The following is a 16,530-nucleotide window of genomic DNA, read 5'->3' as shown; positions in this document are numbered from 1 at the left end:
CGCGCCCTCTAGCGGTCAAGTAAATATCGACACTCCGGTGTCTCAGATGAGACGTCACTGATGAACTTTGACCTTCTTCTCCAATCAAAAACAACGTACTAAGAGCCGGAAGAGTTTGAGTGCGACAGGTTTGTATATTTAATTTTATTTGCCGATGTTTTATATTAATATAATCGAGTACTTGCGATTCATATGTAGCTGAGTTTAGTTTGACGGTTTTAGATCAGGTCTGAATCATATTAAAGACATGATTTGACCAATAGAGTGGCCAGACGTCCTCTTTTTCCCGGACTTGTCCTCTTTTTAAGTCCGATCCGTCCGGGTTTTTTTGTTTGTTTTTTATAAATTAATGAAAATGTCCGGGTTTCATTTTTTTTCACGGGACCAATTGGCATGTGTTGAAATTATCTGACGTTTTGCACAGAATACTACTGTAATGTGTACTGCCCCCCCCCCCCCCCCACACACACACACACGTCGACAATAATATAAAAAAATTATGATAATTCACTTTATATTAAATTTAACTATATGTTAATTTCTGTGGCAACAAATAGAATACATGGTTGCACGACTAATCTGAGTTCATCCGTTTGGTTCATGTTGTTTTTTTTTCAGGTCTTCTGAACATTAATATACATCGTATATAAATAAACCAACGGTTCTTTTAAGAACCAGTTTCTTATCTCTGGAAATGGCATCTGAGTCCTTCAGACAGTGGCTGGAGGCGGGGAAAGTGTTGGCAGATGAATTGGCAGCAAAAACAGTAATATTTTTCATATATTTTTCTCTATTATTGCACTTAATTTTCTCTTAAAAACACTTAGCCTCAGTAAAGGCAAATATCTTTTTTTTTTTTTTTTTTTTACTTTTAGCCATCAAAGAAAAGGAAACAGAAGGGGACTGCAGGCTCCAATGTTTCCTGGAGGACAAGGGACCAGGATGGGTCCATTGTACCAAAATCAATGCGGAAGAACCGATCTGGTCAGAAAAATATTACATTTATTATTATAAGTTGAAGCTGTTGGTCAGCAGTAATGTTTCTTACATTATTGCTTGCAGCTAAACCCACTGGTACTATGGAGGTGCAAGAAGGTGAGGCCTCGCAGATGGATGAAATTCCGCAAGAGGTCCCAAATCTTGGTATGCATATTTAAATCTGACAACTCAAATAAAGTCAACCTTAATCTTTGAATTTGAAAATATCCAAATAGGCATCTGAATATTGAATGTACTGCAGCAGCCATGTAGGCTATATGATGCATTGGCTGTGGCAAAGCCATATAGACCTTTTTTGTTGTGTTAAAAAAAAAACTTATGACTCTCTTTGGCATGTTTTTTTTTTTATACTTTATCAATTTAGATCAACATCTCCAAACATTAAGAGACTTGTTGAGTTCAGTCACCGTCCCAGCATCAGCAGAAGTGGAGGAAACAACCAGCATGTCAGAGTGGACCAAGAGGCAGCTGACCACTGGGGAAAAATTCAAGGCTGCAGTGCCAGAGCTCCTGAGTTGCTTGCTGGCTGCAGAAGGTGTTCCCCAGCATTGCTGTCAGCAGTGCAAAACAGCCAATGCTGTGGTCCGGTGCTTGGACTGTGTTCCCTCAGGAGTTCAGTTTCTCTGTGCAGAATGTGACTCAATGGTTCATAAAAAACTCATCTTTCATGACAGAGAAATCATGATAGAGAGTTCTTACAAACATATTCCTCCCACATCATCAGTGAAAATGGATGAAAGAGGCCATTATGAACTGGTTGAACAAGGTGTGTTCAAAAGATTTTGCTTTCTGTTTTTTGTCTTTAGGTTTCGATAAAATGCACTACATAAACTTGAACTGTTAGTGTTTTATATTTTGACTATAGGTATTAATTTGTGAAATTTTCATTACTCCAGTATGTCTGCTGCCCATTCCTCCACCAACACAAATGTGCTCCTGTGGCCGAGACCAAGATTACACCGTCATGCCAGGAAAGCAGACTGTCTTGGTGACTATCAATGGTACCTTGTCACTTCCTTCTACTGTTTGTATCCCATCACAAGCCAATAATGGCTCAATATTATCACTTGGTCCTGTTTTGTACCTATAATGTGAAATGGTATACAGTGGGTACGGAAAGTATTCAGACCCCTTTAAATGTTTCACTCTTTGTTTCATTGCAGCCATTTGCTTAAATCAAAAAAGTTAATTTTATTTCTCATTAATGTACACTCAGCACCCCATCTTGACAGAAAAAAACAGAAATGTAGAAATTGTTGCAAATTTATTAAAAAAGAAAAACTGAAATATCACATGGTCATAAGTATTCGGACCCTTTGCTGTGACACTCATATTTAACTCACATGCTGTCCATTTCTTCTGATCCTCCTTGAGATGGTTCTGCTCCTTCATTGGAGTCCAGCTGTGTTTAATTGAACTGATTGGACTTGATTAGGAAAGGCACACACCTGTCTATATAAGACCTTACAGCTCACAGTGCATGTCAGGGCAAATGAGAATCATGAGGTCAAAGGAACTGCCCAAGGAGCTCAGAGACAGAATTGTGGCAAGGCACAGATCTGGCCAAGGTTCCAAAAGAATTTCTGCAGCACTCAAGGTTCCTAAGAGCACAGTGGCCTCCATAATCATTAAATGTAGAGATGGGCAAATGAAGCCTCGTGAAGCTTTTGAGGCTTCTTCCTGATTGTACCGAAAAAAGATTCGAAGCTTCAAAGCTTCACAGAAAGACCCTACCAGTGACATCTAGTGGTCAGCTGCAGTTATAGCAGCAATGAACCTCCAAATGATTCACACATCATTGCTTCCAGTTCCAACACAAAAGCAATAAAGTCATTATTAAGCAGTTGTGTCTTCATTCTAAGAATCATTGTTCACACATACACAACAAAGTGTTACTATATAATGTCAATTGACTAATAAAATGTTAAATGTGTTGTCCTGTTACTACCTGTAATTACTTGAAACATGTGTTTTGGAGGTGTGACTGAGTTTGTGAGAAGTTTTGATGCAATTCAGTGGAAACCACTTGTGGTGGGACATCCCAGGATTTGGATCATAAACTGATTATCATTAAGAACATGATTGTGATGTAACACATAATATGAAAAGATTCCAATGCAACATTGTAGAGGTACTTTTGTGAATATGTGGGATTGTGCTTGTGCTACAGTGTCAAAATGAAGTGATTACGTGCATAAGGGAAATGTGCTTGGGGGATGTGTTGTTGTGTTGATGTTTATGCTTGTGCAACACTTTATTACAAGTTTTTATTTAAAAACAAAATCTGCTCAATGGTGCTTGGCTTCAAACGGCTTCTTCTCTGGCTGACGATCTCGCCAGCCTTCGAAAAGATCCTCTCACAGGGGACAGAGGATGCTGGTGTGCAAAGATACTGCATTGCTACTATAAAAAGGTGTGGGTAGGCAGCCTTTTGGAGGAGCCAATTCTTTAATGGGTCCTCTGTCCTGGGCAGCAGTTTGTCCTTCAGATATCTGGATTATCATTATCATTTCAGCAAGAGATGAATACAAAACAAAATAGAAAAAGTAAAAGTACATTTTGTTTACCTCTGGACCTCTGCAATTGCACTGGCGGTACAATTTGATGGACGTTGTGCATCCACGTGGCTGTCCAGTAGGTCCCAGAGGCTGTTGCTCTGGACAGGGGATGGACCCTCTGCAGGTGCCAGTGGCAGAGCCGGTGCAGGCATTACATTGGCACATTCTCTGGTGAGCCTTTCCACCGCTGCCTGACAGCTTGTTGTGCTGCAGAAGCCCACCTCTTTGAATCGGGGATCCAATAATGTTGCAAGTGTTAATGAAGTTACCTTTTCAAGCAAGGTTAGTGTTCATGTTGTGAACCAAGTTACTGGCTATGTGGTGTGTTACTGAAGCACACTGTCTTGAAGCTTGGTGCTTCAGCATCTTTACAATGGGGATCACCTTTGATCCAGACACCCTCCTCTCTGTGGACATCTCTTCAGTGGCCTGGTGGAAGGGAGAGAGGACTGAGATGCACTGATTGATTGTTTCATATTCCTCAGCAGAAAATGGCAGGAGGGGGGTGTTAAGACTGCTGAGGGCTGCACCCAGGGGCTCCCTCTGCTCGTACAGCCGCCGGAGCATTGAGAATGTGCTGTTCCAGCGGGTGTCCACCTCTTGCACAAGTTTGTGCTCTGGTCGGCCCATCTGTCGCTGTATTTCACAGAGCTTTTCATTAGCTGTAGTGCTCGACTTGAAATGCCCCACGATTTTACGTGCCCTGGTGCGTATGTCATCCAGGTCAGATGTCTGTGACAATGACTTCTTCACCACCAGATTTAACATGTGGGCAAAGCAGTTAATGTGACCCACATTAAGTACATTGGCACAAGCAATCATATTTGGTGCCGCGTCTGTGACCAGACACCTCACTCTGGTTCTTATTCCCCATTCTGCCATAAGAGTGGCTTTGGCCTCTGCAATATTTGCTGCAGTGTGGGACCTGGGGAATTGCTTGACACCAAGCAGAACAGTTTTGAGCTGGACCTCTTCTGTGATGAAGTGCCCAGTCACTGCCAAGTAGGCATCCATGTTAATGGAGGTCCACATATCTGCTGTTAAACAGATAGTGGATGCCTTCTTCTACTTCTGCTACGGCCTGGTCTTTGGTGATCTTATATTTGTCCTCCAACATCTGTTTCAGAGCCTTCCTTCCTGGGATCGTGTATGTCCGATCCAGGAGGTGGACAAAGGCCCTAAAGCCTTCATTCTCCACCACAGACAATGGCTGTGTGTCCATAACTACAAGGTTCAGCAAGGCCTCATCCAGCTGTTGCTTCCTGGACACTGATGAAAGAAAAAATGTAGGTTACATGTGTGCAACTTTTAAATCTTATTTGGATTCAACTGAAGAATAGGTTGTATTGAGTAGTTACAATACAGTTACAATACAATACCAGAAGGGTCAGCAGGGTGAGCTTCAGCTGAGGTGCTCGGCTGAGAAGTTGCTGCATGATCATGCTTGGCACGAAGATGCCGCAACATAGAGGAGGTGTTGTTTCCATACACCAGCTCTCGTGAGCATATGAGGCACTGAACCTAAATTTAAAAAAATACATTAATAAATATATTTAAATGCAATATTGAAACAATCAAGATAATATGAAGTTGAAAATATTACAAGCTATATCATAACATTCATTCATTTTCTGTAACCATTACATCCTTGCAAGTGTCGCGGGAAGATATTTTGCAATACCATATTAAAGTATATTATATAAGGCTATATTATCTTATAAAACACCTACCTTGGTGGGTGACACAAGGTCGAAGTGTTCCCATCCACGGGATCGCTTTCTTCCACTCGGATTCTCCATCACTCAAGTAGGGTCGTCGCTGTCAAAGGTCTCTCAGAACGCTATGAAGCAGGGGGGAGCACTGGGCATCTCGCGTCTCCTTATAACGAATGAAGGAGCGCCAAAACTTCGAATCAGTCACCTCATTTCCGGTGGTTCGTTGTGACGTATGAAGCGTCAAACGTCATCGGTCACGTGATCGCGGAGATTTGATACAAGCCTCGACACAGCGTTTCGAACCAGCCTGCTTCAATAGAGTGAAGCAGGCTTCGGAGTCTCGGTGTCAAACGTCCCATCTCTAATTAAATGGAAGAAGTTTGGGACGACCACAACTCTTCCTAGACCTGGCCGTCCAGCCAAACTGAGCAATCGTGGGAGAAGAGCCTTGGTGAGAGAGGTAAAGAAGAACCCAAAGATCACTGTGGCTGAGCTCCAGAGATGCAGTAGGGAGATGGGAGAAAGTTCCACAAAGTCAACTATCACTGCAGCCCTCCACCAGTCGGGGCTTTATGGCAGAGTGGCCCAACGGAAGCCTCTCCTCAGTGCAAGACATATGAAAGCCTGCATAGAGTTTGCCAAAAAACACATGAAGGACTCCCAGACTATGAGAAATAAGATTCTCTGGTCTGATGAGACTAAGATTGAACTTTTTGCCGTTAATTCTAAGCAGTATGTGTGGAGAAAACCAGGCACTGCTCATCACCTGCCCAATACAATCCCAACAGTGAAACATGGTGGTGGCAGCATCATGCTATGGGGGTGTTTTTCAGCTGCGGGGACGGGACGACTGGTTGCAATTGAAGGAAAGATGAATGCGGCCAAGTACAGAGATATCCTGGAAGAAAACCTCTTCCAGAGTGATCAGGGCCTCAGACCTGGCCGAAGGTTCACCTTCCAACAAGACAATGACCCTAAGCACACAGCTAAAATAACAAAGGAGTGGCTTCAGAACAACTCTGTGACCATTCTTGACTGGCCCAGCCAGAGCCCTGACCTAAACCCAATTGAGCATCTCTGGAGAGACCTGAAAATGGCTGTCCACCATCCAACCTGACAGAACTGGAGAGGATCTGCAAGGAAGAATGGCAGAGGATCCCGAAATCCAGGTGTGAAAAACTTGTTGCATCATTCCCAAGAAGACTCATGGCTGTACTCGCTCAAAAGGGGGCTTCTACTCAATACCGAGCAAAGGGTCTGAATACTTATGACCATGTGATATTTCAGTTTTTCTTTTTTAATAAATTTGCAAAAATGTCTACATTTCTGTTTTTTTTCTGTCAAGATGGGGTGCTGAGTGTACATTAATGAGAAATAAAATTAACTTTTTTGATTTAAGCAAATGGCTGCAATGAAACAAAGAGTGAAACATTTAAAGGGGTCTGAATACTTTCCGTACACTGTATGTATTTTTTTTTCAGGTCCATACAACCTCTGGTTGCCTGCTGTCAGTTGCCCACATTGCTCCTGCAAGTGGACGCCAGGAATCAGTGACTTCATCAGTTGCAGATACTGGCCAGCAACAGCAAGCTGCCAAATGCTGTTTAAATTTGATGTTTTTACATCATTTCAGCAAATGAAGTTGGCCAGCCCAGCTACATCCCAGAAAGCATTTATCAGAATGCTTGAACATCGGGCCCATCGCACAGGACGGGTGAGAACTCTTGCTATTTGAAATTTTGAATTCCAAATTGCAAAGTTTGGAATTAACCAAAATAATACCATCCTTGTTTTCAGACGGGCAGTATTTGTGGTGATACCTTTCACAGGGTATATCGCGAATTTGCCTTCTGCCACTGGAAGAAACAGCATCTGTGCCTGGTTGAGCCCTTCAAGTGCCCTGCATGCACAACAGACATGCTTGCCATATCTGCAGATGGTAACAGAAAGCACTACCGCTTCAAAAAGTCCAAAGGGTCAGCAAACTATTTTTCTAATCTTAGTAATACCTTTTTGTTTCGGTTCCATGGCCCTAATCCATGGCCAATAACTTCAGTAATGTTATTTATTTTTACCTCCACAGTAAATCACAGTAATATTTAACTACTCCGCTAATGTGAAATATCAGCATTCATTTCGACAGGTGACATAAAGGCTGTAATAAAACAAGGAAATTCTTCTGATTTAACAGGACAGATGAACCACCTCTCTTTGATGGCCTGTTCATCGCTGAAGATGCCAAAGTGTCTGCCTTTGTGGATCATATTAGAAGCCAAATGACGATTGTAAGGTTTTATCCAACCTCCTACCACTTCTTTTTCTTTTTTTAACTTGTCTCTGGGCTACATATAACAGATTGTGTCTCCTTTCAGAGGACTGGTCATGACGTCTGTGGGCCGGCAACTTTTACAGCAGGGCGAGAAACCTCACGAAAGTCCAGGGCCAAGGTGGACGAGGAGGGCCTGGAAATTGCCGTTTGCAGACATGGCATTCTGCTTCAAGGCTTAAACCACTACCGTGGTGAAATCTATGCCTACCCATTGTTCCTGCAGAAAGAGCTTGCTGAAGCTGCAAACATAACGTTCTTTTGTATGGACCTCACTTGCAGGTAATCTTAACCCTTTCCAAGTCATAAATGAAGTTTTCACTGGTATTTTGCACTGTATTAATTCCTTGTAGATTGCCACAACAGGCCTAGAATCATGCCTTTTTTATGGCTGTAAAAAATAGCTTATGTGGTACAACCTCCATGTCCACCAGATATAAGGCATTATTATCTCTAGCATTGTTTTTGATACATGTTGTTCTTCGGTTGGTAACAGAGATTTTACTGGTTACTACCTCTGATTTATCTCCCTATAATCATGGCAGTATGCAACCTAAGCACTAAGTGGTTTTCTCTACAGGTATTGGCCATATTTGGAGAAGATGGCAGTGAAGTTGCCTGAGCTCCAAATACTTACAGCCATGAGGCCTTTCCTCTCTGTAATGCATGCCAAGGCTCACACTGGCAAATGTGAGGTACAGTGTGCAAGTTAAGAGTTTGTGTCATAAGAAGATTGACCACATTAGTGAAATCACTTTATATGTTGTAATCATGTTACAGGCTTGTCAAAGTTCCTGTAAGGCCAGAGATATACTTGCTTTTAACTAGTGTTCACCATAGCTACCTTTTTTTGCATAGTGTCATTTTGGACAGTTCTTTTGCAGCTCCTCAGAAATAAAGATGTTGTTAAGGACACACATGCTTAAAAAGGAAGTATATCTGAGACTTCCGGTTTGGCTGATGGCGGAGTAAGTCGTGTTGTGGAGTCGCTCTCCCAGGCCTAAAATAATTACTCACCCAGCAACTCAAAACGTCAAATTTATTCAAGCAAAGGCCTGACGAGTGGATGTAGAACCTCCAAAGACGAGAGACGAAGGGAAAAAATGCCAAAAGCACAAGAAAGGAACAACTCGCCGCCGAAAGCTAACGTTAGCAACGCCGGAGCAACGTTAGCTCAAGCTAACACTCGTAGCGGAGCGGCTGCAAGCCAGAGAAACCCCGCAACAAACACGGACTCTGGGGATATCATCAAGGCGATTAATGGGCTAAAAAATGATATCAAGGGACACAATGATGACCTGAAACAGGAAATTATTCAACTGAGGCAAGAAGTCAACGGGAAACTCGATAATCTGACAACGGCGGTGCAGAGCCTGTCGGACCGCGTTGACGAGGCAGATTCCCGGGTGGAGCAGGTTGAAGGTTGGACGGAGGAGGCAACGGAGACGCTCTGTACGTATCTCAAACAGCAAAGATCCTTGCAGAAAAAATTAACGGACTTAGAATCTCGGTCGAGAAGAAACAATATACGCATCTTCGGGGTGGCAGAGGGGGAAGAGGGAAACTCGGTACCACAGTTTATAGAGAAACTCATTAAAAGCGAGCTGCCACTATTACAAGACGTAGATCTGAAAATACAGCGGGCTCACCGGACCCTGGCGCCCAGATCGCGACCCGACGCACCCCCGAGACCCATTGTGCTCAGCTTCTTGGAGTTTACCACCAAGGAGCTGATACTGAGAGAAGCGTGGAAAAAGAAGAAAATACAAGTGGGTGAAAGATTCATCTACTTTGACCATGACTATGCGTCGGAGATTGTAAAGAAGCGCAAGGAATATAACGTGGTCAAAAAAGCCCTAAAAGAAAAAGGTATCCGCTTCCAGACACCGTACACAAACATGCGAATCCACTGGAACACGGGAGTCCGCACATACAGCACCGCACAGGAGGCACAGAGAGAGCTGAAGAAGCGCGGCTTCCCCGTGGAAGAACCGGAGCCAATCGATGGAGAGAGCTTCGCGGAGACGCGGCTTTTGGAGCGGATAGGATGGCAGCGGGTGGCTGGGCGCCGGGAGAAGGGGCACACCACGGCCCAGAGAGCGAGGGCGAAGCTTCAGGAGTTCCAGAGAGGACACACCGAGGAAACATGAACGTGGATTTATATTGCATTACCCGGTATGGAAACTTTAAACTCGAGACTCTGACGTGAGTTGTTATTTCTTTTCTTTTCTAAGCTCTACACAGAGCATGAAACGCCTGGGAGAGGCGACTTCCACCTTTTTTTTTTATTGTAAAAGTTGGACTAGTAGGATGGCTGAGTTGTTTTTTGACTCATTACCCACCCTTAACATTGGGCCCTCTCTAAGTGAGAGGCTGCTCCCTCGACCCACCAACGGGGTCGCAGTTGAGGGGCATCAAGATCTCCCCTCTTTTTTGGAGGTCTGTTCAAGTTCATGTTTGTGTTTTCTAATTGCAGTTCATGTTAAGAGTTTGTTTTGTGGGGACACCAGCTTGCTTGTTTTAAAGAGTGTACATGATACGTTCAAATAGTCTGAAATGTGCTTCCTTAAATGTGAATGGCCTGAGTAACCCTGTAAAGAGAAGTAAGGTACTTGCTAAAATGAAAAAGGATGAGGCGCAAATCATATTTCTTCAAGAGACTCATATGTCCAAAATCGAACACGAGAAGTTAAAGAGGTTTGGGTATTTAAACTCCTTTTTTAGCTCATGTGAAAACAGTCGGAAACGAGGTGTGGCTACCCTGATTTCCAACAATCTCAATTTTGAATTAATCATGGAAAAAAGTGATACGCAGGGTAGATATATAATCATTAAAGGAAGGATTGATAACATCCTTGTCACATTTGCTAATATATACGCCCCTCCAGAGAGCGATAGAAAATTCTTTAAGTCCCTGTTTCACATATTAACATCTGAAAGTGAAGGAGTATTAGTCTGCGCAGGGGACTGGAACACGGTCCTGAACCACTCTAGAGACACAACAAGTATAAAAAGACATAAATGTCTTAAATCAAGAGATCTCAACTTGCTAATTCAAGAAACAGGTATGTTTGATGTCTGGAGGAACCTGCATGCATCCGAAAAAGATTATACCCACTACTCAGCTACTCACCGGGTCCACTCCAGAATAGACTTCTTTTTGATGAATATTACAGATAGACACAGGGTGAGGGAATGTTCCATAGGAACAGCGGATATATCAGACCACAATGTAATTCATTTAAATATACATCTGAACGACAGACAGAAGTGTACGCTGTGGAGACTAAATATCAGTGTTCTAAACAAGGAAACCGTTGTTAAGGAGATTAAAAGAGAAATTAGCGAATCTATAAAAGATAATATGACTGACCAAGTGGACCCGACCATTTTATGGGACACAATCAAGGCAATAATGAGAGGGAAACTCATTTCAAGAACAGCATATCTAAAAAAATTGATGAGGTCAAAATATGATGAACTAGAGAAAACTTTGAGAAAACTAGAGAAGCAACAACCAAAAGATGAGGACGAAGGGTTAAAAAAACAGATTAAAGAGTTAAAAGTTCAAATAAATAATATCCTGAATGACGAATTGGAAAAGAAATTGAGATTCACTAAGCAAAGCTTTTACGAATCAGGCCCAAAAGCAACTAAAATTCTAGCAAAACGCCTTAGGGCTCAACAAATGAAACATACGGTACATAAAATTAGAGATCCCATAACTAATAGAATAACTTATGAACCGGATGAAATCCATAACATTTTTCAAGATTACTATGAAGCTCTATATTCGCAGCCCAAAACTGTAGATGAAGAAAATGTTATACAATATTTGTCATCGTTAGACCTCCCCTCCATAGGAAAACTTCAAAACGATGAATTAATTGTTCCCATCACAAAAAAAGAATTGGACATGGCTATCAGTAAACTGAAAGCAAATAAATGCCCTGGAAGTGATGGTTTCCCGAATGAATGGTACAAGATCTTTAAAGAGGACCTTGCTCCTGTTATGTTAGATTCATTTAATTGGACTCTAAAAAAAGCTGTGATACCACCATCATGGAAAGAGGCAGTGATATCAGCTATTCCGAAAGAAGGGAAAAACAAAGAAAATTGCGAATCATATCGTCCAATTTCTATTTTGAATGTAGATTATAAGTTGTTCACGTCTATTATCTCTAAAAGAATTGAGCATCTCCTGCCTGACTTAATTAGTGAGGATCAGACTGGGTTTATAAAAGGACGTCAAACTCAAGACAACATCAGACGAACTTTACACATCATAGAACAGATTGATAAAAACATCTAAGTGCAGTACTGGCCAGTTTAGACGCAGAAAAGGCCTTTGATAGGGTCTCCTGGCCCTTTCTGTTTCGAGTGCTAGAGAGGCTGGGCTTCAATGGTCAATTTGTCCGGTGCATGCAGGCTCTTTATAGGGACCCAACTGCTAGAATAAAAATCAATGGCCATCTGACAGGCAGCTTTAAGCTACACAGAGGCACCCGCCAGGGCTGCTGTCTTAGCCCCGCACTTTTTGCAATATTTATAGAGCCCCTAGCACAGAGTATAAGACAAAATAAAGAACTGAGAGGAATCAGCATAGCAAATGAGGACCATGTAATAGGACTCTTTGCGGATGACATTATTGTCTATCTCCAAGATCCCAATTCAACACTCCCTAAACTCATGGTGACTCTAGATGAGTTTGGTCAAAAGTCTGGTTATAAATTGAACATAGCTAAGACACAAATACTCTCTTTTAATTATACACCAAGTAAAGATATTAGGCTGAAATATAAAGTGAAGTGGGAAGCAACATCAATAAAATACTTAGGAGTGTTAATTGGTCATAAACTCGATAAAATATATGAAATAAACTACAAAATAATAAATGACAAGATACAGGAAGACACTAAAAAATGGTCCACATTGGGGTTAGACTTTAGTTCAAGGATCGAGGCAGTGAAAATGAACCTGTTGCCAAGGTTACTGTACCTCTTTTTATCCTTACCTGTCAGAATCCCCGATTCACAGTTTTCAATGTGGGACAAACAGTTATCACGGTTTATCTGGGCTGGAGCAAGACCACGGGTAAGATTTAAAACACTTCAAATTGACAAAGAACATGGAGGCCTTGCAGTACCAAATCTAAAGGAATACTATTATGCTGCCCAGATGAGATACTTTGTCTATTGGTGCTCTCCCGAATATCAAGCAAGGTGGAAGCACATTGAACTGAACTTGGTTAATTCTCCACCTCAAACCAGGTTAGGGGGAATTCAACACACAGACTACAAGGGAGAAAACCTAATCTTGGAGAATGCTTTTAAAAATTGGTATGAGATAGTTAAAAAATATAAATTAGAAGGAGACAGTAAACTTTTAACTTGGCCTTCTCAAACATCTCTGTTTAGGCCCGCTGTAACTGACACTACATTTGCAAGGTGGAGAGAAAAGGGGATTGCAGCGATGTGTACACTCTTGGAGGGGAAAACTTTCAAAACTTTTGAAAAACTCAAAAGAGAATTTGGTTTAGAAAATGGTGACCTGTTTAGATACTTACAGCTAAGACATTTCTATGAGACAGAAATCAAAAGAGGAGTTTCTACAGAAGAAAACAAAGTGATTGAAGTATTTACTAATGCATATAAACGTATGCCTGTTAAGACTGTCTCTAAGCTGTATAGAGGTCTACAAAAACAAAATGGAAGGAACTCACTGTATGTGAAATCAAAATGGGAACGAGAACTGAATATTGAACTGACTGAGTCTGATTGGCATTCTATGTGCAGAACTCAACAAACCTCCACCAGCTCAAAAAGATGGAGGGAGTTTGGATGGAAGAATTTAATTCGATTTTTCATCACACCACACATCAAAAATAAACAAATAGGTGAACAGCAGCAATGTTGGAGAAAATGTGGGCAGATGAGTGCCAATCACACGCATGTTTTTTGGTCATGTGTAAAATTGCAGGAGTTCTGGGTCAAAGTGGTTCAGATTCTGGAAAAGATTTTTTCTTACAGGATACCCAGAGACCCCCGGACTCTGTATTTGGGTTTGTTTCCAGAAGGCAGTATTCAAAAGAAGGACCTGTACCTTTTCAAAATATTGATCTTGGCATGTAAAAAGGCCATAACAAGAAACTGGTTGAAAAGTGACCCTCCAAGTCCAGGGCAGTGGCTGAATATTGTTGAGGAGATTTACTTGATGGAAAGACTGACTTACTGTCTCAGAATGAAAGCAGGGACCTTGGACCAAAGGTGGCAGAAATGGTTTGTGTTTGTATATGAAAAAAGAAGAGTCTAATATGCAGCAGACTTAATGGACAGTGATAAAAGCTGCAACCAGAGTGGTGTCCCCCACCTCTACTTGTTATTTGTTTGTTTTTGTTTTTTTTTAAGTTTTTCTTTATTCCTCCTTACTCACTTACATTCTGTTTTTCATCTTCTATCCTTTTGTTAACTTGCATTGTGGTGCAATGGCTCTTGTTTATGTAAAACAAAAAAAGCAAAGTAAATAAAGAGTTTAAAAAAAAAGAAAAAAAAAAAAAAAAGGAAGTATATCTCTGGCCTAACAGTTACAACTGGTGAGGAAACAAGTACAAAAACATGCCCGGACACTTTGGTGTAAGCAAGAGAGCAAGTAAATACAGGTATTTTATAAGCAGTGCATATATTTGTGTATATGTTTGTTTATTTTGGAGCAGGTGAAGTGGAGTGGCAGAAACCAGGATGGTGCAGGAAATACTGTTGGTGAGGAGGTGGAGCAGGTCAACAGTTTTCTCTCAAGGGCAGCTCTGACCACAAAATACATGACCAAGTCAGGTTGGTTCAAAAAAATGAAGTGGCATGCTTTGAAACGACACCAGATAATAAAATTGATTTGAATGTGCATATTCTCTGTTTTGTTTTATACAGGCAGAGCTGATATGATAACAATGCTTGCAATGGAATGGAACAGCAGGAAGGTGGAGAGTCTCCACAAGACACTGGCAAAGCGATTTGTCAAAGTAAGAAGTAAGAAGTCTACACTTTTTTAACATTTACATTTGTCATTGAATGGTTAAATGGATGGTAAATGGAATGTATTTATATAGCACAGCTTTCTAGTGTTTGTGACCATTCCAAAGCTTTACAAAGTATGTCCACATTCATCTCATTGTCACACACATTCATACACGTGAATACACTGGTGACTGAAACTACTGTACAATGTGCCAGCTCCTCATCAGAATATAATTCACATAGACAGCAATATGGGATTCAGTATCTTTCCCAAGGATACTTTGACATGTAGAATGCAAAGTATTAAGCATTTAGCAGCAGATAATTGAGTGAACATTCTTCTGACATTGTATTTTTCTGCTGAAAACATTCTAAATAGACTACACAGAGAGCAGAGTTGGAAGCTGCAAATCTTCAGCATCTCCAGGAAGACCTCAACATCACACTGGATGACACAGAACAGTGGGTGGAGGATGTGAAGCAGTGGGCAGCCACTGGTAAGCAACATTGTCGCTGACAAGTCAGTTTGGTACTGTCATTCATTTGGCTTCATTTGGTTTTCAAACTCTGCCTGTTTCTGTTTTTCAAGAGAATCATGGTGCTCATAGTAGCCAGGAAGAGCTCCAGAGAGAAATAGATGAGATCATCTATTCCCTCAGAAGGAAGAAGCATGATCTCTATCGACAAAATGGTATTTAGTATTGCATCACTCAACAACTAATGCTTCTTTGTTATTCTTACTAATAATACTTTTTTTAAACTAACAGACAGCAATCAAACAAGGCAACGGAAACGGAGGAGACTGGGTGAGCTCAAGAAAAAACTAAGAGAGAAGATAATCCAGTTCAACACTGTTGCTGCTGGTCAAGACACAACTGACATAGAAGCAGCATGCAGCCTGTCTGATAATGTGGTTCTGCCTTGGGAAGTGCAAGGAGATGGTAAGCAAAGTCATCATTTTGATATTGAGCTGTGAATATTGGTTTAAAATACACTGACAAAGTCCATACATGAAAACATATTGGCCGATACCGATATCAATCCAATATGATATCAGTACGAATCATACATACTTTTATTGCTTATTTTGTAGTATGGAATGTTAGAAAAGGCTTGATTAAGTGATAGAGATCAGTCAAATAGAGAACAATAGTCAGCAACAGTAGGTATGAGGAAAAACTGACCCATTCTTTTATTAACCAATGGGCACATGAACATGGAATATGCTCAAATGTTTTGATTCTGTCACATCTGTTCTCTATTCTAAAATAGTGGTGAGCCTCCGTTCGAAGAGGCGACTTTTCGACCAAGTCATGCTGGTCGGGCGTATGGAAGAGGAGAAGCTCATAATTGTGAAGGAGATGACCCAGCATTATCAGTGCCTGAGAAAGGCATTAGATAATCTGGAGAACCTCCTTCATCACACTGAGGACAACATCAGGAACCACAGTATGTTCTACAAATATTCTATTTAGTTATTTATTTATTAAAAGAGGAGCATTCCCAATGACTGACATTTTTTTTTATTTTCCTTTTTAGCAGACAAAAACACAGCCTCAGAGTTGGGCATTCAAACTGCATTACATTTCCAAATGTATCTGCCTAATTTTAAATCTCATTCCTTTTCACTTTTCCCTCAAACCACTCCTTGGGATATGACCGAGGCCGGATACAGGGGACCGCACGCCTGTCTTTTACAGAGAAAAGACTTTCTCCAAAACAAACTGAGTGCAGTCACAGGCACCTACGCCACTGTCAACACAGAGCCCGGTTTCTTCACAATGGAGGAAGACGTGGAAAGTGAAGAGGACAGCAGTAGTGAAGATTCTGATGAAGAAATCTAGTTGGGAGGAGAGGGAGGGGTGGGGTGGTTTACAAGACTCTTGTTTTGTAAAAATCCCACGGCGGAGGAAAAAAATGTA

General features: G+C 41.4%; 1 protein-coding gene and 1 long non-coding RNA gene across 2 annotated transcripts; both read left to right on the top strand.

The window, feature by feature from the left end:
• The first annotated feature begins 7,435 nt into the window (after nt 1-7,435).
• On the top strand, nt 7,436-8,301 carry LOC311030267. Its single transcript, XR_014598958.1, has 3 exons — nt 7,436-7,557; nt 7,645-7,880; nt 8,179-8,301. It is a non-coding gene; the product is annotated as an uncharacterized lncRNA (long non-coding RNA).
• Nucleotides 8,302-13,874: 5,573 nt separating this feature from the next.
• On the top strand, nt 13,875-16,452 carry LOC311030290 (uncharacterized protein; the record flags this gene model as incomplete). The annotated part of the gene is made up of 7 exons (XM_084035939.1): nt 13,875-14,428; nt 14,522-14,613; nt 14,988-15,105; nt 15,198-15,299; nt 15,376-15,549; nt 15,881-16,057; nt 16,343-16,452. Exons 1-7 carry the CDS (start codon nt 14,416-14,418, stop codon nt 16,450-16,452), a joined length of 786 nt encoding a protein of 261 aa, XP_083892065.1. The 5' UTR covers nt 13,875-14,415.
• Nucleotides 16,453-16,530: the final 78 nt, after the last annotated feature.

Source organism: Eutrigla gurnardus (genome assembly GCF_963514095.1).
Source record: "Eutrigla gurnardus genome assembly, chromosome: 19".
Classification (NCBI taxonomy): domain Eukaryota; kingdom Metazoa; phylum Chordata; class Actinopteri; order Perciformes; family Triglidae; genus Eutrigla; species Eutrigla gurnardus.
Note: the sequence above shows the minus strand (reverse complement) of the source record. Positions and strands in the feature narration are given on the sequence as shown.